Source organism: Narcine bancroftii, chromosome 2 (genome assembly GCF_036971445.1).
Source record: "Narcine bancroftii isolate sNarBan1 chromosome 2, sNarBan1.hap1, whole genome shotgun sequence".
Classification (NCBI taxonomy): Eukaryota; Metazoa; Chordata; class Chondrichthyes; order Torpediniformes; family Narcinidae; genus Narcine; species Narcine bancroftii.
Window position 1 is genome coordinate 14,416,870 of NC_091470.1, and position 22,875 is coordinate 14,439,744.

The 22,875-nt window shown below is 44.3% G+C and overlaps 1 protein-coding gene across 1 annotated transcript; it reads right to left on the reverse strand.

Moving 5' to 3' along the window:
- Positions 1 to 791: 791 nt before the first annotated feature.
- On the reverse strand, positions 792 to 22,687 carry LOC138753217 (calmodulin-1). Its single transcript, XM_069915902.1, has 6 exons — positions 22,584 to 22,687; positions 17,936 to 17,966; positions 13,925 to 14,068; positions 10,315 to 10,421; positions 9,604 to 9,739; positions 792 to 1,643 (listed from the first exon to the last, which is right to left on the reverse strand). The coding sequence occupies exons 1-6, from the start codon at positions 22,584 to 22,586 to the stop codon at positions 1,615 to 1,617; spliced, it is 450 nt and encodes a 149-aa protein (XP_069772003.1). The 5' UTR covers positions 22,587 to 22,687; the 3' UTR covers positions 792 to 1,614.
- Positions 22,688 to 22,875: the final 188 nt, after the last annotated feature.

Consider the following 22,875-nt stretch of genomic DNA (forward strand, 5'->3'; position numbering starts at 1 on the left):
TCAGTGCCAGCTTATCATGGGCTTGGCCGTGGTTCAAATTCAGAATGATAACCAATACATGTCTGCAAAGAGTATGCATTAAGGTGCCTTCAAGAATTCCCAGGCCTGTTCACTGTCCAAGGAGGTGGAATCTATAACCCAACCCTATACATCAAAACACCAGTCAGAAACCTGGGTTTTTTTTTAAAGGATGGTACAAGTGCAATTGGAGGCAAGGAAGAAATAGGCACACTTCAAAATCTGTAGGCTCCCCTTTTGATAAGCAGCAAAATTTCCAACTATTCCTCAGTTTTAAAACATTAAGACATCCCAGGCCAAGGGAAGAAAATCAGCCTTGGCAGCAGTGTGCAAATAAACCGGCCAAAGAACAAATTTCTGCAGTTACCCAAAAGGATGACATCCAACATGGGGTTTAGCATGGTTACTCGAGCTATCAAACCCTTCAATTTTCCATACAGCAGGAAGACTTGAACCTTTTGATAAAAGTGAATTGGAAATTGCTTGGTTTGGTACAAATTTATAATTTGCAGCAATTGACAAGTACACTAGTGATCATTTAACTGAAGAAATTTAAATCTGGACATACCAACATTAAATTAAATGTCACAGCCATCTTGTTTGGTTGCACTGCCATTTCAACTTGTGCAATCAAGACCATCCAAAGAGTTGTTAATAAAATTATTGCAAATATTCACTGAAGTTGAAGCAGTGGCCATTATGAAAATCCAACAGGAAATCAGAAATAGGTTGTGCAAATAATTAATAGCAAATAATTTTGGCACCCAAGAGACTCAAGTTAATGGTCTTTTATTGGAAAAAAGACTAGCATTTACAACTTGGAATGAACATAATTGTAATTTGCTGAACAGCCATGTCGTCACTGTGCTGAAGTCCTATGTAGATATATACTCTGACGGCTCCAAGTTATGGTATAGAACAGAAGATATACACGAGAGTTCAAGACACCCCCTTTTCATAAGTAATTTTAAAAATTCAGTGAACGGTAAATTGCCTGACATCCGTTTCACTATAGTGCAATGCAGACACTTTAACCAAGTTTTATACAGACATGCCATCCTTTTTTAATATTTAAAATAAGATCTTCAGTCCTGGTAATTGTTTGAGCACACTGTTAAGTATGAGAACGATTCCACTCCAGGGACCGTCACAATTACAACCTTCTATTGTGGTTTGCCGTAGCACACAAAATTAACCAACTTATCAGGAACAATCATCCTGGTACAATATACAACTGGAAAAAACTAAGCTATTCCCACAAAGAACATAAAGTGGAATTAACAGAGCCAGGCTGTGCTCAACTGTCAAGCTGCATGCATGAAAAACTGGCCAGCCCAAACAGTGTATTGATTAGCATGGAACTTCATAGAGTCCAATTGCTTTGTTTTTAAGGTAGTACAAGTTTTACTGATGCATGGCTTGAAGATCTTTGGGGACAGGACCACTGATCATTTTACATGCAGAGTTTGTGGACAGGTTTTATTTTCTGACATTCAGTAACTTTTGCTATACAGAAAACAGAATGAATAAATGAACATTTTGCAAGAGGTAAGTAAAAGATTTCAACTTTTCTAGGAAGGGGAAAGGTAAAAGTCTTCATTTTGCAGTCATCATCTGTACGAATTCTGTTGGGGAAAAACAAACAAGGATGAACTGATTTGCTTTTACAGTTTATCGATCATAGTACCGATACATCTCGTGCAGCTTAAAAACAGGCTAGGACACTCAAGCTTGTGGTAACACATGGTCTCATTTCAACAGGTGATAGCAAATCTGAAACAGCCTATATGTAAACAATACTTGAAATGAAGCCTAGTACAATCTATGTAAAGGTCACTGGAGTAAAAGGGATAGTTACAATTTCCTGAAGATTGAAGTGCATGAGAACCATGGACTAATCAACTTTGGCAGGATTGTAGCCAATTTCAAAAGACAAGCAATCACTAAAGCCGAAACAAACCCTCCCATTTAATATACAGGCAAAAAAAATCAATTGTGTCCATATGTAACAATTCTATAATGAGCTCCTGTCAGCCCTGCTCAGCTTTGAGTGGTAATGCAGTATATTGTAAAAAGATTTACTGGAAATTTAGACTACATCATTTCTATCTCAGAGGACAACTTGCTGATGCAGAGGCTTAAAATTGATCTAAGCAGACAAGCTTATATTTGAAGTAAAGAATCAATAAAAGCTTGGCAACATGGATTGGCATTTCAACTCCAACTGGTCCATGACATCTAACAAGCCACTCTTTACAAGCAACTGGGAAATGGTCAACTCTTCCAAACCAGCAACACCCATTGGCTGTCACCAAGTCTAGACCAATTCAGAAACCAAGAATACCTCACAGCGAGCTCCAGGATTATCAAGTTATCACCACCAACTCAGATTAATCTATCAGATTAATATCAGGCCCTGGCCTTATGGGCTTGTTCCACAAGAAATGTGTCCATCATTTACACCAAGTCATTCAATTATGGTTAATGAGGTTGTATCAGATACTGCTCTAGTTACAGTACCAATGCCCAAAAGATGCCACACATCTTGTGAAATAATTGGTCAAGTTAAACAATGCACAAGTCCAGACACTGGGCACAAAAGTAGAGACAACAAGGTGACTCCAGTATATCAAGGGAGATGCTGGAAAACTGGAGCAAAACAAATGCTGGAGAAATCCAAAAGGTCAGGAAGCATCCACAGAAGACCATATTTCAGGGTGTAATCCTTTATCAGGAATAAGAAATTGGCTGAATAAAATGGTAGTGAAGGGGCAGGGAAGGAGCACATATTCGGCAAATCCAGATGAAGGGAGAAGAAATGGAAAAATAAGCCAAGCAACAGGACTATGGAAGGTGTACTGATAAGAGGAAGGGGATGGGGGCTCAAGGTGGATGACAAGCAGGTAGAGAGGATAAGAGGAATGGAGCCAAGATAAAGCAAGAGGGGTTGTTGAAAACAAGGAAAAGGTTACTAGAAAATGGAAAAATTGATGCCATTAAGATGGCAACTGCCAAGATGATGCTTATCCTATTTACACATGGCTTTAACTTGCCAGTACAATAAGTCAATGACAAATCAGTACAAGAATGGAAGATTGAGTTAAATTACACTGAAAGATCCTGGATGTTGTGCCAGATGAGGCCATGGAGCTCAAGAAAACAATCCCTCAATCTGCATCCAATCTTCTTGATGGAGTGGAAGTCACACCAGGAGCACCAGATGCACAAAGTGACTGCTACAGGTTTGCAAGTGTTGACTCACTTGGACTGTTTGGGGCCCTAAATGGCAGCAAAAGGTCTATGTGTAGCACACTGCAGCCAGGAGACTTTTTTTTTTAAAAAAAGTTGGTCATCCTTCGGTTTGACAAAGGCATGTTGTGCGCAGTTTATCGGTGGACACAAATGTGACTCTGCAGCCCCAGTCTGGAAGAGCAAAGTCTGGCTCAATGGGGGCACTGGAAATCTTTTAGTAATAACTGTGACTGCTGCTTTGTGATGCCGTTCACGGTTTTCCATCAGTGTTTGGGAGCCCCAGTCTTTGAAACTGGTGTTGGCTCAGCACAGGGGCTCACCAATGGGAACGGTCAGCAGCTGCAGCCACAGCCAGGATGCAATTAGTGGGCAATGGAGTTGTGGGGGAAAAAAAGCAGGCAGTTTAGTCTCAGAAGCAACTATTCAAGAAAAAGCCACCTCATCATGACCTCCCTAACCTGACAAGACTGAATGCAACTACTTGAATTAGAAACCTCTCGTGTTTGCAAATTTGACAGGCTGGTCTCCCGCTTCATCATAAAGTTCATTAAAATACTTGCTTGATCTTATTTAAAAGGGTGAACAGTGGTTTAAACCAGCCATTCTCAACAGGGACCCTTGATGGCCACAGTCACAGGTAAAAGCCTTTTTTCATCAGGAGAGAAGTGCAGAAGAAACTAAAGTTGACAGCTTCCCAAAGGGGGCTCCAACTGTGAGCACAATTCTAAGGGGATCATAACTAAAGGTGGAGATTAGCTGGTTTAAACATTGGTCACAGACAAGATCGAACAAAAAGCAACAAGAGACCACATTAAATAAATAGTATGGATCTCAGATAAACCAATAAAATTAAAGAACAAAATATGGAATGATTACAGCATTTGGGGCAGCGGTTGGCACAGCAGTTATAGTAACAGCAATGGGACTGGGGTTTTAATCCATGCCGTCTCCTGTGTCTATGGGGTTTTCCCTGGGGCCTGCTTTCCTCCCACTGTTCAAAGTGTAGGTTAATGGATGCAAATTGGGTAGCACACACTTGTGGGCTGAAATGGCCTGTTACCAACCTGTATGTTTAAGTCTAAACTTTAAAAGCTGTAGAAATTACTCAAAAAGATTTCACAATCAAAACAGATCATCAAGAACATTGCAAATGTTGCATCAAGGCCTGTAATGTTCATACTCCATAAGCATGAAGAACAAACCAAAGCCTTGGAAAATGAGAATAGTTTATTGTTCTGGCTCTCATGCTTATATGGGGCCCAGTCACTGACATCAGGGCATCGGCCTAGGATTGGACGGAGTTCCTGCCAGAGTTCCCCAACTTCCCTCCGTGAGGAGGTCACCTGGGACGATGCCAGAGTCAAGCCCCAGGTCCATGCAGTCCAGCCTGCAAAATGGCCAATGCAGCCTTGGGCAGTCTGCCCCTGCGTCACAGGGAGGAGTGGAGACCGGTTTATTACAGTACAGATATATGCTAGTTTCAGGTAGTCAACAGTGAAAGTTTCCTCCTTATTACCAATGTTGAGGACAAAGGTGGAAACGTTGTTCCTGACGATCCTGTAGGCCCCTCACAGGGTTGCTGTCAGGGCAGCCAGTGTAACCCTTCTCACAAATATGTACTGATGAGTCTAAATCCCTGGGGACCATGTTTGGGCTGGCCATATGGTCAGGGTTGCTGCAGGACCAGGGACCCTTCAGGAATGATTAAAGATGCACAGTAGACCATCTCCACCACTGAGATATTGAAGTCCTCCTTTGGCACAGAACAAATCCCCAACAGGACCAAGACCATTTATCTACCAAGTTGGGACTCTTGAGTCAGGCCATCAAGGCTTCCTTAAGGTGCCTGTGGGTAATACACCATGGTGGAGTGGAGCTGTGTCCCCAAAAAGTTAGCCAGCACTGCACAGAGGTGAATTGTGCTCCCATCCAAGGTTACACATGTTCTGGGACCCCAAATCTGGACATGGGTTGATGGGTGTCCTGGCGCAGGTTTCTGCTGCGTTATCAACCAGCAGGACCACCTCCAAGGCCACATCATGGAGCAGCCAAACGTGGTCAAAAGGTATCTCACTCCATGGGAAACCAATGTGTACATGGTTGAACCTGCACTGTGGAGGCCTGACAGTTTGTGCAGGTCTTGGCCCACTGGCTGACAAACCTGCTAGCTACCATTTTGGCCTTGGAGCAAACTGTGGGGTGCACCAGATTGTGGATGGCAGCAAAAACCTGGTGCCTCCATGCAGCTGGAAGAATGGAGCAGGTATGCCAGTAGAGATGTTGTACAGCAGTGTCAGGTTACCTGGGCTGACGGCAGGTGGGGTGGGGGGGGGGTCCTCCACATGGGTATCTCAGGGTCCTGCAGCTGTACTTTGGTGAGGGCCACATAGCCAACCCCTTGGGTACTGACTCGATCGCAAGGCATGAAAGAGCATCAGCTACCAGGTGATGCGCTGTATGTCAGAAGCAAATTTGAACACAGGACAAATGTATTGTCAGGCTGACCACAGGTCCAATACATTATGGAAGGCGAAAGTCAGCCGCTTGTGATCGGCAAAGACCTTGAATTGTTGGTCTTCCAAAGGTCATGGAAATACCTTAACACTAGGTACAGTGCCAATAGTTCTTGGGTAAAAGTGCAGTATTTTAGCTCTGGGACAGAGGTGCCTGGTGAAAAAGGCCAGAGGTTGCCACTGGTCCTCAATGAGCTGTCTCAGTATACCCCCCTACTACTGTGCTGGTCAGGGTGGTAGATGCCCCCAGTCTGGAGTGGACCAGCAGGGTAGTGCTGGCCAGCATGTCTTTGGCATTCTGGAATGCCCTGGAAGACTCATGCTTCTAAGTAATGATTTTTGACTAGCCTACCATCAGCACAAAGAGGTGGCACATGATGCACACCACTGCTAGTATGAATGGGTGGTTAAAGTTAATCATACCAGCAAATTCCTGTAGCCCTTTTACTGTGTGTGGTTTAGCGAAGTGCCAGGCCACTTCAACCTTCTCAGGGAGTGCCCCAGGAAGTCAATGGTGTCCGGACCAAATTGGCACTTTGCAGGGTTGATAGTTTTAACATGTATAACAGTTTATGGCTTGGAAACAGGCCATCTTGGCCCTTCAAGTCCACATTGGTTCACTCAAGCAACTCCGCTAGATCCCCCTGCCTATTCTCTGCCCATAACCCGCCAACCCCCTCTTAAATGAGAGAATTGACTCCACCTCCACTATTTCCTCTGGAAGATTATTCCATTCAGCCACCATTGAGTGAAGAACCATCCTCTAATGTTTCTCCTAAAATTTTGCCCCCTTACCCTCAACTTGTGTCCTCTTGTTTTAACCTCCCCTGCTCTCAGGGGGGAAGAGTCGACTTGCATCGAGTCTATCTATTCCCTTTATAATTTTTTTTAAACACCTCTATCAAATCCCCTCTCAACTGTTATACACTCCAATGAATTAAGCCAGGCAACATCCTAGTAAATCTTTTCTGCACCCTCTCCGTCTTATCTATATCCTTCCTACAACTTGGAGACCAGAACTGAACACAATACTCCAAACCAACTCACTCAAGGTGGGCAGCATGGTCCTTGCAGCTGCAGTTGACGATGCTGATATAATCCAAATAGATGAATGCAAATAGAAGGTCCCAGGCCACTGTGTATTAGCCACTGAGAAGTCTGTGCCATGTTCTTTAGACTGAAGGGCATGTGGAGAAATTCAAATAAGCCAGGGGGGGCCAGTCTTGGTGATCTCCTTGGATTTGGTGGTAGCCCTCTGGCTACCTTGGAGAACACTTTTCCCCATGCAGTTTGGCAACAAAGCCTTGAATGTGGGGGCATAGGATCTGTCAGGCATGGTGGCCTCATTGAGGTGGCAGAAGTCACCACATGGTCTCCAATCCCCTGCTGATTTGGGCACTGTGTGGGGGGGGGGGGGGGGGGTGTCCAGGGACTGTCAGAGCGCTGCACAATCCCCAGCTCCTCCATTTTCTTAAACTCCTCTTGCTAGGTTGTGCTTTTCAGCAGGGAGTCAGCGCACCCTGGCATGGAGTTCCTTGGTCAAAATGCTTTGGCTCTGCTGCAATCGTAGCACCTCTATCAAGGGGAACTCTGCCAGGATGCAGGCAAATTCACCACTGAAGCGTTATAGAGTCCAGGTGGGGAAGGTAGCTTGGATTCCCCAGAGGCAGAGTCTGAGAAGCTCTGGTGTGCACCAAACACCATCCTGAGGTCGACAAGCATACACTGGGCCCAAAGGAAGTCAGCCTCCAGGTCAGTTGCACCACTTCTTAGGGTGAAGGCCCACGTAAAGCAGCTGTTGCCAAAAAGGGAATGGTGCTGGTCCCAAAAGTCCAAATGGTGAGCTGTTGACTACCCTCAAAGCTGGGTCCTGTTTGCCATTGTGGGTGTCAAGGCCTGCTGGGGGTAGGATGCTTATTTGACACCAGTGTCAACCAGGAAGCACCTGCCCAACAATGAGTCCCAGATATAGAGGAGTCCATCACATGGGCCAATCACCAAAACACTGATAGTAGCATTGCTGTCCAGGGGTGTCATCTTGCCTCTCTGCTTGTCTGTCTCACAGGCAGCTGTTTGTGGGGCTTGTTGATGTTGTCTATGACGATGCTGGTGCCCTTCTTCACTCTCTAGAAGATGTCTGCCCAGAGGCCACAGGTTGCTGAAGTCCTTGTCTGTGAGCAAGGGTCAGATATCCTCAGGCAGCTACTCTAGAAAGATCTGCTCAAAGAGCAGGCAAGGCTTGTGGCCCTTTGTTCGAATGAGCATTTCATTCAATAGGGCAGACAGGGCCCTGTCCCCAATCTGTCCATATGCACCAATCAGGCAGCACACTCGCGCCAGGAGACCAAGCTCTTTGCCTTGCTCGGAAGTCTGCTGAGGGCAGTCTACAACCCTTGCCACTGCATTCTGATCGAAGTAATGGGTGTTGTCGGCGGCGGCAACGTGCCAAAGCTAGAACTGAGCCCCAGCCTGCTCGAACCTCACATGTTGCAATGACACCCAAAATGTTGGGAGCCTGAGAGAGACCGCATGAATGGTCCCTGGCTCCACTTGATCCGTCATCTTCAGGTCTAGGTCAACAATCTGGTATTTGCATTACGCAAGCATGGAAAAGAAAGACATGCACACTAAAGCCTTGGAAAACAGGACTGGTTTATTGCTTTGCCCATCACGCCTAGACCCCTGTGTCAGAGCACCGGCCTGAGATTGGCTGGTGTTCCTGCTAAAGTTCCCCATCTTCCTCAGGTCACCTGGGACAACAGCTGGTGTCAACCCCAGGTCCATGCAGTCATCAGCCATTTTGTGGGCCAGTTCATGTCTGTTGGCCACTACAGGGCCACAATAACATTTAACTGTGGAAAATTGGGGCCAAAAAATTAAATTCTTGAAATGGGTCATGAACAGTTTGGAAATTAACTGCATAATAATCCATAGATAATGAAGAATCAAATCACTGCATACTTTTTGGCAAGTTTAAAAGTTGCAAATAGAGAAAAGCTTTCCATGGAAGATGGAAGACCAGATCTCGGATGACTAGCGACTGAACAGCCATCTAAAATGAAATGTGGAACCCTCCCCAATGTTTTGCAAAGTAGTATGCAAAACTTCACTTTAACAACAGATTCTTTGATTCAGAACAAGGCAAATTAATACATTGCTTTGTGATTCCATGACAGGCATATTTTTGCATTCACAAGTCCAAAAACCAAGATCATCTGTAACATAAACCCCCAGAAGTGGATTAATTTAACCAAGTTTTCCATGCTGTAAATTGAGAGCAGCAGCTAAAGCCTGCCGATTCCATGACTTCACCTTGTCTAGATAGCCTACTGTAAAAGATATTAAAATTGGGTAATCAAGAACAAATAATTTTTAATGTGCAGCAAAAAAAATCACTCATCTGTTGCTTTATAATTTACCAAATACCCCATACATAAAAGTGGCACCAATATGAAACTGCTAATTTTTGTAAAAAATCCACTGGCATTAAAAATAGTATACATTGTCTATTTCAATGTTTTTAAAGCTAAAAGTACCCTCAAAAAACCAAAATTTTTCTGGATATGATTTATTCTGTGATCTTCCCAAAGGGACAAAAGAGAATATTCACTAAATATCTAGTGTATGCTTTTAGGGCATGACTGGTACAATTCTTGAATAGTAAATCCATTTCAAGTTCTGAACTGAAGGATTTATGCCAGTCATCCATCAACCATAAAATTCAATTTTGCATTACTTACCAGTATTTGTTTGAGCTTCATAATAACAGGAAAGTCTGAAAACAGGCTATTTTGGTACCAAGAGGAGACAAAGCACTTGCCTTCATAGTTGACTTGTCCATCACCGTCAATATCTGCTTCTCTAATCATTTCATCTACTTCTTCATCTGTCAATTTCTCACCTAGGTTCGTCATAACATGGCGCAGCTCTGCTGCACTGATATAGCCGTTACCATCCTGTATACATTAAAAAAAACAGCCAAGCTTTAACTATTTAATTCTACCTTAACCATTTCAATTGCATCACCCCATCTAAAAAATGGGAAGAGGACAGTGTTCAGAACATCATGACCCCAATTAAATACATGATCAAACAAGGAATTCATCCCAGCCATGCTGTTCAAGAACCTTCATGTGGGACTGCAGTGATACAAGATGCTTACACCATCTTCAACTGCAAGTGGATAGGGGTGCAGCAAACTTCAGTGACTGGTTAAACCAAAAATTCCTGCAATGCATTAATTCAAATATTCAATTAAAACAGGCCTAAAGGTGGATTGAGAATCGAGGTGATAACAGGGCAACTAATCTCCCTTCTTGAAAGAGCAAAGGTTTTGCTTTCTGGAGAACAGCATTTTATCTTGTTGCCATATACAATTAAATTTCAACAAGGAAACAACTTTTCAAAAATGTGCACACAAACCTCATTTAACATTTCACTCAATAAGATTATTTCTTTGGAAGATTTAAGCATGCATTATATTGAGTATTTATCTTTGCACCATTATCCAGCTCTCACCACCCCACAATACCTTGTCAAATACACGGAATGCTTCACGAATTTCCTCTTCGCTATCTGTATCCTTCATTTTCCTAGCCATCATGGTCAAGAATTCAGGAAAGTCAATAGTTCCATTACCTAACGTAAGCAACATTATAACAATTAATACTAGAAATTGTCTAATATATAGTAAATACTATATCTGTTCCAATCTGGTTAGTTTGATCATTAGCTGGCTTTGAATAACTAGCATTCTTAGAAGAATGCAATGTTTACAAACTGCTACAGTATCCAGTGTCAGAGATAAAAGTGAACAAGCTGAAGAGACTAAAAAAGTTAGAGCATTCATGGACAGAAGTGGTTTGTTTTGGGTCAGGACCCAAACATTAACCCACTCTTTCTATTCATGGATGCTGCCTGACCCAAAGCCCCTCCAGTTTTTTTTTAAAAAGCTGGATTACAGCACCTGGAAGTTTATGCTTGAAGCTAAAATGGTGGTCAGATACAATGAAGCATTGCTCAAAGCTATCAAATGAATATTCTAAATCAGGATGTGACCCCATACAGTATCTGCTGACCTAATTAAAGCCGTGAGCCAATCTCATTAAACTATTAATAGATTCTATTGAAATTCTCTAGCTAGATCAGTTCACAATAACACCAAGTTAATGAGAAAGAATGCTGATAGTTAATTAAGCTCTATTATAGTTTTCAATGTTCTCATTTCAACTTTACCCTACAGCACAATTTTCACCTTATTAAGTGAAGGATACAATGTAGTTATCAGGATACAAACCAATTGTTTACAAAATTGCTGGAGAAACTCATCAAGTCAGTGATCTTTAAAGAAGAAAGAGCACTGTGTAAATTACAATCATAACATCTGCAGACTGTTTTAACTATGAACTATGTGTTCATCAGATTTGGAGGTGATTGCACTGATGGTAAACATACAAAATCTGCCATTTAAAAAACTTTCCCAGTGACAATCTCAGCACTAGTCTTGGCAATTGATCATACAAGTACCGTACTTTGCAGAATACCTCCAATCTACATTGAATGATCCCCTGAAGACAAGGCCAAGGAGCAAGAACACCAAAGGCTAGCTGTTTTTTTGGAAGAAAGTGTGGGAAGAGAGTGGATAGAGCAGTAAACCAAGGGAACATTCCCTCCTCAATCAGGTTGATGACTATGCAAGGCATTATATTGGACTTTAAACTGGCTGCAGTATGAAGCTTGTGCTTTTGCAGTGAAGATTAAAGTTTTTAAATTAAAGCATTTAGCGCTTTATCAAAAATGTCACCCATTTTTCCCCTTGCTAAACACCTACACTTCATTAGAAGCAAGAAATGTAACTGATCAACTATTGAAGTGAGTAGACAGGAATACAAAGCTGAAAACAATGCATCCTCTGATCTCTAGCACTAGTTCAAACGATCAAGCAACATTGCCATACCAGCTTAAGCTTCAAAACCAGAGCAGGAGCAACTTTTCATTCCATTAGATTGAATGAATCATTTGTCCTCATTCAACCATTCAAGAGCAAATTAGATTAACTGCATTGTTGCAGCTAGTAGATCCATTTCCTCAATGCTCTCAACCTGGATTCGATCCTGACCTCCCATGGTACCTGACAAGTTTGGCACTTGGTATTCTTCCCACATCCAAAAGGCTCTCCTTTGGCTACAGCAAATCAGACGGGTGGTGTAAAAAAAAGTGGCATAAGAGGTTATAGGGAATATGAGTGAGGAATTTGATCTTTGACCCTGTACAGACTCAATGGGCAAAAACACCAAATAAATGAAAAATAAAAATATTACACTTAAAACTACCATGGTCCTTAACATTTTACAGTGAGTGAAACAGCTGCTAATGGGGCAGGCAGAAGGTCCTACAAATTCACCAGGATCAGTATTATGGCCTAGGGCCAATTGTCACAGTTCTTACAAATCAGCAAACTTCACTTAACATCCTACAGACAGAACCTTCAACACCACAACATTGAATATTGGTTAATTGTGTTTCCTGGGGCAGGATTTAAAAATCAATTGGACTCAGTGAAGATCAATGTTCTAGGACATTTGCTCTTTAGGTAGAAAAAGCCACTTGATAGAAACAAAATGCTTTTGCCGAGTTTAGGTGTGCAAAAAAAATCTGATGCTTACAAGTATTTCAATGCAATTTCTAGATGAAAAGAATGTGACAGCATATTGTGGTCCACTCAAAAATTACTAACCCACTCAGGATCCTACAAAAAGGACTGGATTGGTCCTGGACGTCTTACAACATTTACAGTAGCATTTATCAACTATGTTGGAAATCATTCAGCTTATCTGTCAAATATCATTTGTCCAGCATTCAGCTGCCATTTAAAAACTGAAACAATGAAATCTGCACACCGAACCATTCCATGGTTCAGTGATTGAACTTTCTAAATTTAGAAAAAATGATTAATGAAATGGCCTAATTTAATTGTGCACTCACAATACAGCTCCAACTGGTTTTAAAAATCTTAAATGTTGTTCATGCAGCATCTAAAGGGAACAAATATTTCAAATAAATAACGTTTGGACTGCTAAAATCATTTTCCCTAGACTCAGCCATATACTCCAGGTCATTACTGTATTAATATACTCAATTATTCCATTTATCATTGAGCTGCTTTATAATAGTTTTTTAAATTAGGCATTCGTAGTCCCCCATGACCATATTTCCATGTTAATTTTTCCAGAAGGAGGTGGTTAAATATTTAGAAATTAATATTGATAAGAATTTGAATAATTTATTTGAAATAAGTTATATACCTTAACTGAAGAAAATTAAAGAAGATCATCTTAACCCCCAAGAGCAACAAATGCTTTGAACAAGTTTCTTCAAAGCCATAATGATCTCAAAAAGCTCTCTGCACCCATCTCTTTTTGCTGAAGGTGATAAGGAACTTAAGGAACCCAAACATTATACCCTCTGAAGAATGCTTCCAGATCAAACAGACATCAATAGCTGTGAACATCTTTAGCCCATCATAAATTAATCCCTAGCCACCAATTCCATCCACCCTCACTCCAAACCAGCTATCTGCCAGGTTTGAATAACAAGACCAACTAGATAGATGGTACAAGTCTAGAAAAAAGTAGGCTACAAACTGACCAGGCATCTGTAAATGTAGATCAACTAGGAAAAAGCAGGAAGTTCAGATGGGACACCCAATCTATACACCATGCTTCCTATGGTTAAATAGGAACCCTCAAGGCTGAATGAACAAATCTTTGCTCAAAAAGTTTCAAATCTTTTAAACCAACATTCACTGACGATAGCCTCAATACAATAGAAGGTCAGCCTTGCAGTTATGACTCCACAACTTGTACAAGAGCCAAGTTTAATAGCTCAAGAGTCATAGACTTAAAGGATTTTGTTTTACAAGTTTTTAAATCTTGTCTTGATACCACTTTCAAAACTGGCTATTTCAGACAATTTCAACAAATTATTGCAATTATTCCTAGTAAACATCTTGAAAAACTAATAGCTGAAGATTCAGTCATTGACAAATCAATAGTATTTCAGGTTTGGAGAGTACTTGGTTTTGAAGAGGACCAGCCTCAACTCTGGCCATCAAGATACTAAAATTTAGCAAGTGAGCTTACCGTCAGCATCAACTTCATTGATCATATCCTGCAATTCTGCTTCAGTAGGATTCTGGCCCAAAGACCTCATTACAGTCCCCAACTCCTTTGTTGTGATGGTACCGTCGCCATCTTTATCAAAGAGGGAAAATGCCTCTTTGAACTCTGAAGAAAGAGCATAAACAGATCAGGAAATGAACCACTTGGATAAAATATTTTGAATTGTACATTCAACTCAAGACCTACACTTAATTGCAGTCACTGATATTGCTTTGACATGCAAAGATTTAACATTTCTAAATTGTCACTGCTCCATTCTTCCAATGAGGAAGAAAATTGACAACTCATACCAGTACACTTCAATGTTTAAAGCTACTCAAACCTGGTTGATGGGTCATGCTCAAGTTTGCAAACAAGTTCAAAATACTATTCTTTGACAATCTTAACACTGCAACCTTTACGAGTATAGAAACTAATGAGTTGTTTATGGTTAGCACCAAGCCCCAAATTGTTTTAGTCTGCAAATTAATCTGGGTTATTAGAACAGTTATTAACAGGCATTAAGAAAACATTGAAAGATATTCCATTTCAGTACCCATGTTCTAACTCAATGACAAATCACTTTCCATTACCAATCAGCATTCCTTTTAGACACTAACTTTTTCACTAAAGATAAAGTCAGTTGACACTAACATGCAGTCTTGATGCTTTCAGAATTACATATTAAAAATCTTCTTTGGCTTGGCTTCGCGGACGAAGATTTATGGAGGGGGTAAAAAAGTCCACGTCAGCTGCAGGCTCGTTTGTGGCTGACCAGTCCGATGCGGGACAGGCAGACACGATTGCAGCGGTTGCAAGGGAAAATTGGTTGGTTGGGGTTGGGTGTTGGGTTTTTCCTCCTTTGCCTTTTGTCAGTGAGGTGGGCTCTGCGGTCTTCTTCAAAGGAGGCTGCTGCCCGCCAAACTGTGAGGCGCCAAGATGCACGGTTTGAGGCGTTATCAGCCCACTGGCGGTGGTCAATGTGGCAGGCACCAAGAGATTTCTTTAGGCAGTCCTTGTACCTTTTCTTTGGTGCACCTCTGTCACGGTGGCCAGTGGAGAGCTCGCCATATAATACGATCTTGGGAAGGCGATGGTCCTCCATTCTGGAGACGTGACCCATCCAGCGCAGCTGGATCTTCAGCAGCGTGGACTCGATGCTGTCGACCTCTGCCATCTCGAGTACCTCGACGTTAGGGGTGTGAGCGCTCCAATGGATGTTGAGGATGGAGCGGAGACAACGCTGGTGGAAGCGTTCTAGGAGCCGTAGGTAGTGCCGGTAGAGGACCCATGATTCGGAGCCGAACAGGAGTGTGGGTATGACAACGGCTCTGTATACGCTTATCTTTGTGAGGTTTTTCAGTTGGTTGTTTTTCCAGACTCTTTTGTGTAGTCTTCCAAAGGCGCTATTTGCCTTGGCGAGTCTGTTGTCTATCTCATTGTCGATCCTTGCATCTGATGAAATGGTGCAGCCGAGATAGGTAAACTGGTTGACCGTTTTGAGTTTTGTGTGCCCGATGGAGATGTGGGGGGGCTGGTAGTCATGGTGGGGAGCTGGCTGATGGAGGACCTCAGTTTTCTTCAGGCTGACTTCCAGGCCAAACATTTTGGCAGTTTCCGCAAAGCAGGACGTCAAGCGCTGAAGAGCTGGCTCTGAATGGGCAACTAAAGCGGCATCATCTGCAAAGAGTAGTTCACGGACAAGTTTCTCTTGTGTCTTGGTGTGAGCTTGCAGGCGCCTCAGATTGAAGAGACTGCCATCCGTGCGGTACCGGATGTAAACAGCGTCACAAAACAATCATCCAACTTAGGCCATGCCGTACACACCAGTATGAAATTGGATCCCTTGTCCAGAGTCTAAATAGACTATATTCTACACTAAACCTGTTTTTTTTTTAATATATAAATTCTACAATTTCATCAACTCCTGAGATCCTACTGCTGACCTGCATGGTTTACTAGCCAATTCACCTACCAAACAGCACATCTTTGTGAAACAAGAGTAAACCAGAGAAACTGAGCAAAGCCATGCAGTTGCAGGGAGAACATACTCAGAAATACAGATTAAAACCCAAGTCCCTGGTGCCAAACAGTAGTGCTAAAAACTGCAAGTTAGAAAATAGGACTGCTTAAACTACGAAAGCTACCAATGAATTACTTACATTTGACCAAAAATGAATTCAGCCATGCAAATGCATGTGCTCACTCTCACTCAACAGGTTGAAAGCATTCATTTCAATAAAACCCAGAGTTCATCTTTCACATTTTGAAACTGTAGCAACTTTTACAAACAGTAATGAAGAGTTACAGATAGCAATGTCAGATAGAAGTTTAATCCTGAGGCTTTGGGATGTTAAATGCAAGGGGGCATTGTACAGTTAATGGAAGTTCTGAAAGCTTTGAGGGACCTGGCGATTCAGGTACACAATTCCTTGATGGTGATCATGTGAACAGGGTAATTAAAAAGGATTATGGCATGCTTGTCTTCATTAGTCAGGGCATGGGTATAAGGAAATCATGTCACAGCCATACAAAATTTTGGTTAGGCAGCACCAAGTAGTAATACTACTGTGTTCAATTCTGGTTGCCCCATGATAGGAAGGATAAGGAGTCTGAAAAGGGTAGACATTTACCAGGATGTTGCCTGGATTAGATGAGCTCAAAGGTTGGACAAATATGGGTTGTTTTCTCTGGAGTATCAGACCCTGAAGAGCAACCTGAGAAAAATTTAGAGAATTGTGAGGCGGAGCATACTCTTTATCCTAGTGTGGGAGCATGACGTACTAGGCATGTTGAAAGAGGAATAAAGTTTAAAGTGAGAGGAATTTTTAATATACATAGTGGTAGGTGTCTGGAAAAATGTAATGGCAAAATCTGATACAACAGTAATGATCAGACAAATATGCAGGGATAGTGTGACATTTATTATGTGCCTAGATTAAATGAATTAAATAATGTTCAGCATAGACATTGTTTGCTGAAGGCCTGTCCTGTACAAACACACAAACCTGTCTAGACAATACTTCTAGCCTAGAGTTCCTCGGTCACATTTAGAACTAGATTTGCATCACTGAACTTCATGCAAAGTCTGACTGCCTCTAGACCAAGGAATTTTCCCCAGCTGCCCTTGATCTATCTGGAATTGATCTGTTCCATACCATCAGCCTTTACAAATCTTAACATTTTCACCTCATTTATGCCAGCTGAATGCATTTATGGGCCAAAATTAATACAGTAGACACCAGAGCAAGATGACAATTACTGGGCAGGAGGGAGATATAGGACATCTAGTAGAAGGCTGAGAAAACTTTCCTGGAATCTAATGTTTTGTTGTAATCAAATCCTTCAAACTGCACATTTTAACTGTAAAACAAATAATGAAGTAATACATTTGGACTCTCGTCCAACAACTCCAACCCCAATTCTGAATGAAGCCTTTGACAAGCTTGAGCGAGCATTAGTTTTCTTAACACTGGAACACACATTTGCATTCCACACCACTTTGCCTAAAAAGCATTCAAATTCTAACATGGCTGGTGTGTGCCAGTTAACATTTTAAGCTTTAAACATTCCATCTGTCATCCCCAAGAAGATACATTAGTGACTTGAAGTCCATATTTCATGTGAAACATCTGATTTATTACTTTCTATTTCAAGTCTTCAACGATGCATACAAACCTGCTTTTACTCAGTCAGCACTTTATAAAATAAGCTAATAATATTAATACATCATCCATCAAATGGCTATGTGGGTATACATAAACAGTCCACTTCTAGGTTTGCACACAGCCTTTTTGCCTGACCAGGTGTCATTTTCATGGAGAGTGCAGATGGACAATCTTAATCTAAATTCCAGGTTGTCAGACCAAGGAATCACTTGACATGGGTTCCTCATCTCCACATGCACAGCTAAATGACTTGGCACAAGTCTGATGTGATCTCTCCATTGCCCATGTACAAGGCAGGCCAAAATTAAGAATAAAGATTACTCACCAGCAATCTGTTCCTCAGTCAGTTGGTCAGCCTGCAAAAAAAGTTTTAGTTTAGTTTCTTTCTATAGCACATTCAAAACAAATCATGTTGACCAAAGTGCTGTACATATCAAAAAGACAACACAGCAAGGCAACTATTTAAAGTACAGAATAAAACACAAGAGGTCAGAATGCAAGATAACAATCAGGTTCATGAGGACTCAAAACACTAGTGAATAAAAGTACATCTTCAACCTGGATACAAGAGAGGCACTATTGGTGATTTGATAGGAGGAATGTTGTTCCACAATTTGGTGGCTGCTATAGCAAAGGCACTATCTCCTCTAAGTTTACAATTTGAGTGCAAATAACCTAGTGCCCCAAGTTAGCTGACCTGAGGGGTCTTGAAGTAGAATAAGGAGAACTTTAAAATCAATTCTGAGCTGTATTGGCAGCCAAAGGAAGGAGGCCAGATTAGGAGTGATATGGTCCCTTTTCTTGGTACCTGTCAGGGGCTTGGCTGCAACATTCTGCACCAGTTGCGGAAAGGATAATGAAGACTGATTAATCCAATTATATAGAGTTAGTATAGTCTAAACTGGAGAATACAAGGGCATGGATAACTTTCTCAAGATCTTTTAAATGAAAGGTTTGATTTTGGCAAAACTGGAAAAAGTCAATTAATTTAATAACAATGCCCTGGATGAGGTAATGTGCCCCACAATCCAAAAGCTTCTCCCTACAGGAGTGATGGACCATCATAAATTTCAGTGAAATGCAAGATTAGAATTGCATTTTAGTTTCTTTTATAAAGAAACAAGTGGCACAATTCTTTAGGCCAAAGTTAGACAAACCCCCAACTTCATTTAAAATACATTTTTTCAGAACGTGGCACAAACGTGCAATTGTTGAAAAAGATCTGCCAAATGAAAATAGAAAAAACAAACAAATCCAATTCTAAACAAGTCCACTGATTGAGTTACAAAAATCAAAGTTGTCATTTGTGGAGCGATGGACTTTGGCTCCCAATTACTCTTGAAATTAATCACCTTCCATTGATCATCAGACAAGACCCATGCAAGATCAATTTGTATATTCCACTATAGGGAAAGCAAATGATGGAACAAACAAACTCATTTTGCTGATTGTTAACTACTGACATCACTAGTTTGGTTATATCCCTCAACAGTTGGTTTTCAAGTCATATGGAAACTGAAAAGGCCTTCCTGCACCTCATTTTGCTTCAACATTTGTGCTTGCATATTAATTACCAGTAACTGAAGATTCAAAACAATTGCTTGATATCAGGACAAATCAAGACTGCCAACAGCAATAACTCAATTTGCATTCCTCATGTTGAAATGACAAATATACAAATTCATGACCTCTTTAGAGGTCCACTGAATCATGAGATGCAGAGCAAATTGTTGATCCATTTCCCAGAGAATGGAAGATGAGAGGGAACAAGTTCAAGGCAAAAGGGGAAGATTTTAAAGGGACTCAATAAGCACACAGGGTGGTGAGTTTATATATTTAAAAAAGCAGCCACAGGAAGCTATAGTGGTTTAAAAGACATTTAGACAACCAAAGATTTAGTGGGACACAGGCCAAAGGCACTAACTCACAAAGGCAACATGGACAAGTTTAGTCAAAGCCCTTTGACTGTACAATTACAAGATGTGGGTCAAATTGTTATGTTTTAAGCATTTAGACAAAATTGACATCTAGCTGTTCATTGGAAAAGTCAGCTTTGAAATAGACAGGATTAGTAACTTTTAGAGGACTGACATTTCCAAAACAACGTTTGCTCTCTAAAAGCAGCCTTTCATATTTGCTGCCAATTTAATACAAGTGCAACTTCAGTCCCCAATGGAGCACATTGCATCTGGTAGACCACCCTTTAAGCAACTTGCACCTTTAATGCAAACGAGTGAAACGTAATAGCTTTAAATTGCGATGCAATTAAACAAGGTTGCAATTGTTTCCAAGAGTGCCTTTTTAAGACAGTCAGATTCGAATAAAAACATCATTGCCACCATCTGATTAATTCTTATAATTTGGTCAGTTCAGATAACTGCTGACTTCAACTTGGACGAGACCAATTGCGAGTAGTTTCCAACTTGACTGAACAAGTGAGTTGAATTAGTTCAGCTTTGATTAACTGTATTATTCATTCAACACTGACACACTTTGGTCAATTAAAAATGCAAACCACACCTTAAAACAATCATGCAAAATCTAATAAGGATAAAGGCTCATTGCTAATCCACTCGTTTCCTGGCACGTTAAACGTGGTCATTTCAATAAAACGTTAAATTGGTCATTTCCAATAAAACGAGCTGGTCATGACACTGGGAACTTGCTGCTCACTTTACATTCAAACTCACAGGAGCTACAGAATTCAAACCCACCAACCAGGCAAAAAACACACCAGGGGGGTGCTCTCCAAAGCATGGAGGACAATGCTTGGAGAATTCCAACTCGAAGAGGGGCTGGACCTGGAAGAAAAGGCCACTGGGCAGACCTTGCAATCCAAGCAGAGGCGACCGGCCAAATGGCCAAGTTTCCACAGCCCCCGGTCGCCAGATGGAACAAATGGACGCCGGAGCCACCACCTCAGGTGAAAGGGGCCTGCGGGAGCTCAACCAGAAAACGCCCCAGCAAAGCACTGCCCCCAAATTGGGGAGGCTGGGATCTTGGGTAAAAATGAGTGGTCTTTTACTCCTTTACTGACCGGATGATGGCAACAAGGGGGTAGAGGACAGCACCTCCACCCCCCCCCACGAGAAGACAGCAGCACCACCCCCCCCCACGAGAGGACAGCAGCACCACCCCCCCCACGAGAGGACAGCAGCACCACCCCCCCCACGAGAGGACAGCAGCACCACCCCCCCCCACGAGAGGACAGCAGCACCACCCCCCCCCACGAGAGGACAGCAGCACCACCCCCCCCACGAGAGGACAGCAGCACCACCCCCCCCCACGAGAGGACAGCAGCACCACCCCCCCCCACGAGAGGACAGCAGCACCACCCCCCCCCACGAGAGGACAGCAGCACCACCCCCCCCCACGAGAGGACAGCAGCACCACCCCCCCCACGAGAGGACAGCAGCACCACCCCCCCCCACGAGAGGACAGCAGCACCACCCCCCCCCCACGAGAGGACAGCAGCACCACCCCCCCCCCACGAGAGGACAGCAGCACCACCCCCCCCCACGAGAGGACAGCAGCACCACCTCCCCCCCACGAGAGGACAGCAGCACCACCCCCCCCCCACGAGAGGACAGCAGCACCACCCCCCCCCCACGAGAGGACAGCAGCACCACCCCCCCCCCACGAGAGGACAGCAGCACCACCCCCCCCCCACGAGAGGACAGCAGCACCACCCCCCCCCACGAGAGGACAGCAGCACCACCCCCCACCACGAGAGGACAGCAGCACCACCCCCCCCCCACGAGAGGACAGCAGCACCACCCCCCCCACGAGAGGACAGCAGCACCACCCCCCCCACGAGAGGACAGCAGCACCACCCCCCCACGAGAGGACAGCAGCACCACCCCCCCCACGAGAGGACAGCAGCACCACCCCCCCCACGAGAGGACAGCAGCACCACCCCCCCCACGAGAGGACAGCAGCACCACCCCCCCACGAGAGGACAGCAGCACCACCCCCCCCACGAGAGGACAGCAGCACCACCCCCCCCACGAGAGGACAGCAGCACCACCCCCACCACGAGAGGACAGCAGCACCACCCCCCCCACGAGAGGACAGCAGCACCACCCCCCCCACGAGAGGACAGCACCTGCACCACCCCCCCACGAGAGGACAGCACCTGCACCACCCCCCCACGAGAGGACAGCAGCACCACCCCCCCACGAGAGGACAGCAGCACCACCCCCCCCACGAGAGGACAGCAGCACCACCCCCCCCCACGAGAGGACAGCAGCACCACCCCCCCACGAGAGGACAGCAGCACCACCCCCCCCACGAGAGGACAGCAGCACCACCCCCCCCCACGAGAGGACAGCAGCACCACCCCCCCCCACGAGAGGACAGCAGCACCACCCCCCCCACGAGAGGACAGCAGCACCACCCCCCCCACGAGAGGACAGCAGCACCACCCCCCCCCCAGGAGAGGACAGGAGCACCATCCCCCCCCCCCCCACAAGCAGGAAGTCGCGCCCTTTTCATCTGGAAAAAGTCCGCAACATAAATAAATAGATAGAGAAAGCGCGGGAGCAGCCCCTTGATGTTGTTCTCCACCCACCAATGTGCCCCCCCTCCCCTCCCCTCCCCCCCCCCGGCCAGGCGGCGAACCCCAGAGCCGGAGCCCCAGCCCGACCCTTGTGCTGCCCGCTCTCGGCTGCGGAACAGGAAGAACCCGCGCCCACCGCCGCAGAAGCCCACTCGAGACCCTCCCCCTCCCGCTCCCCCTCCCGCTCCCCCCCCCCCCCCACCTCCCCCCCTCCCCACCCTCCTCCGGGGCGGCGGGGTCGGTCCGCCGACAGCCGCCATTTTACCTCCCTCAAGCCCCCGCAGCTCGATGTCCGCGGCAACTGACCGACGCGTCCCTCCGGCGTGGGGGTGGGGGTGGGGGGGGGGAAGGGTGAGAGCTCCCGCTCAGAGGAACACGATGAGAGACCCCCCCACAGCCTCGCCGAGATACCCACCATGTTGAGCGATGAGCCGCGAGGAGGAGGGGGCGGAAACCCGAGCAGTGACACAGCTCGCACCGATGCGATTGCCGCGCTCTTGCCCGGCTCCCCTCCTTATATAGTCCGTATCCTGCCGCCGTCAGCAGCGTCGGGAGGGGGGGGGATGGGCGCCGCCATTACACTAATGAAAAGATCCTCAACTAAGACCTCCCTGTCATGACCATTAATCTTTTCCGGGACCTCGGTGTGAACTCGATCGGCTCTGGGCCAAAATCAATCGCGTGCCCTACCTTTCCGTGAACGGCCA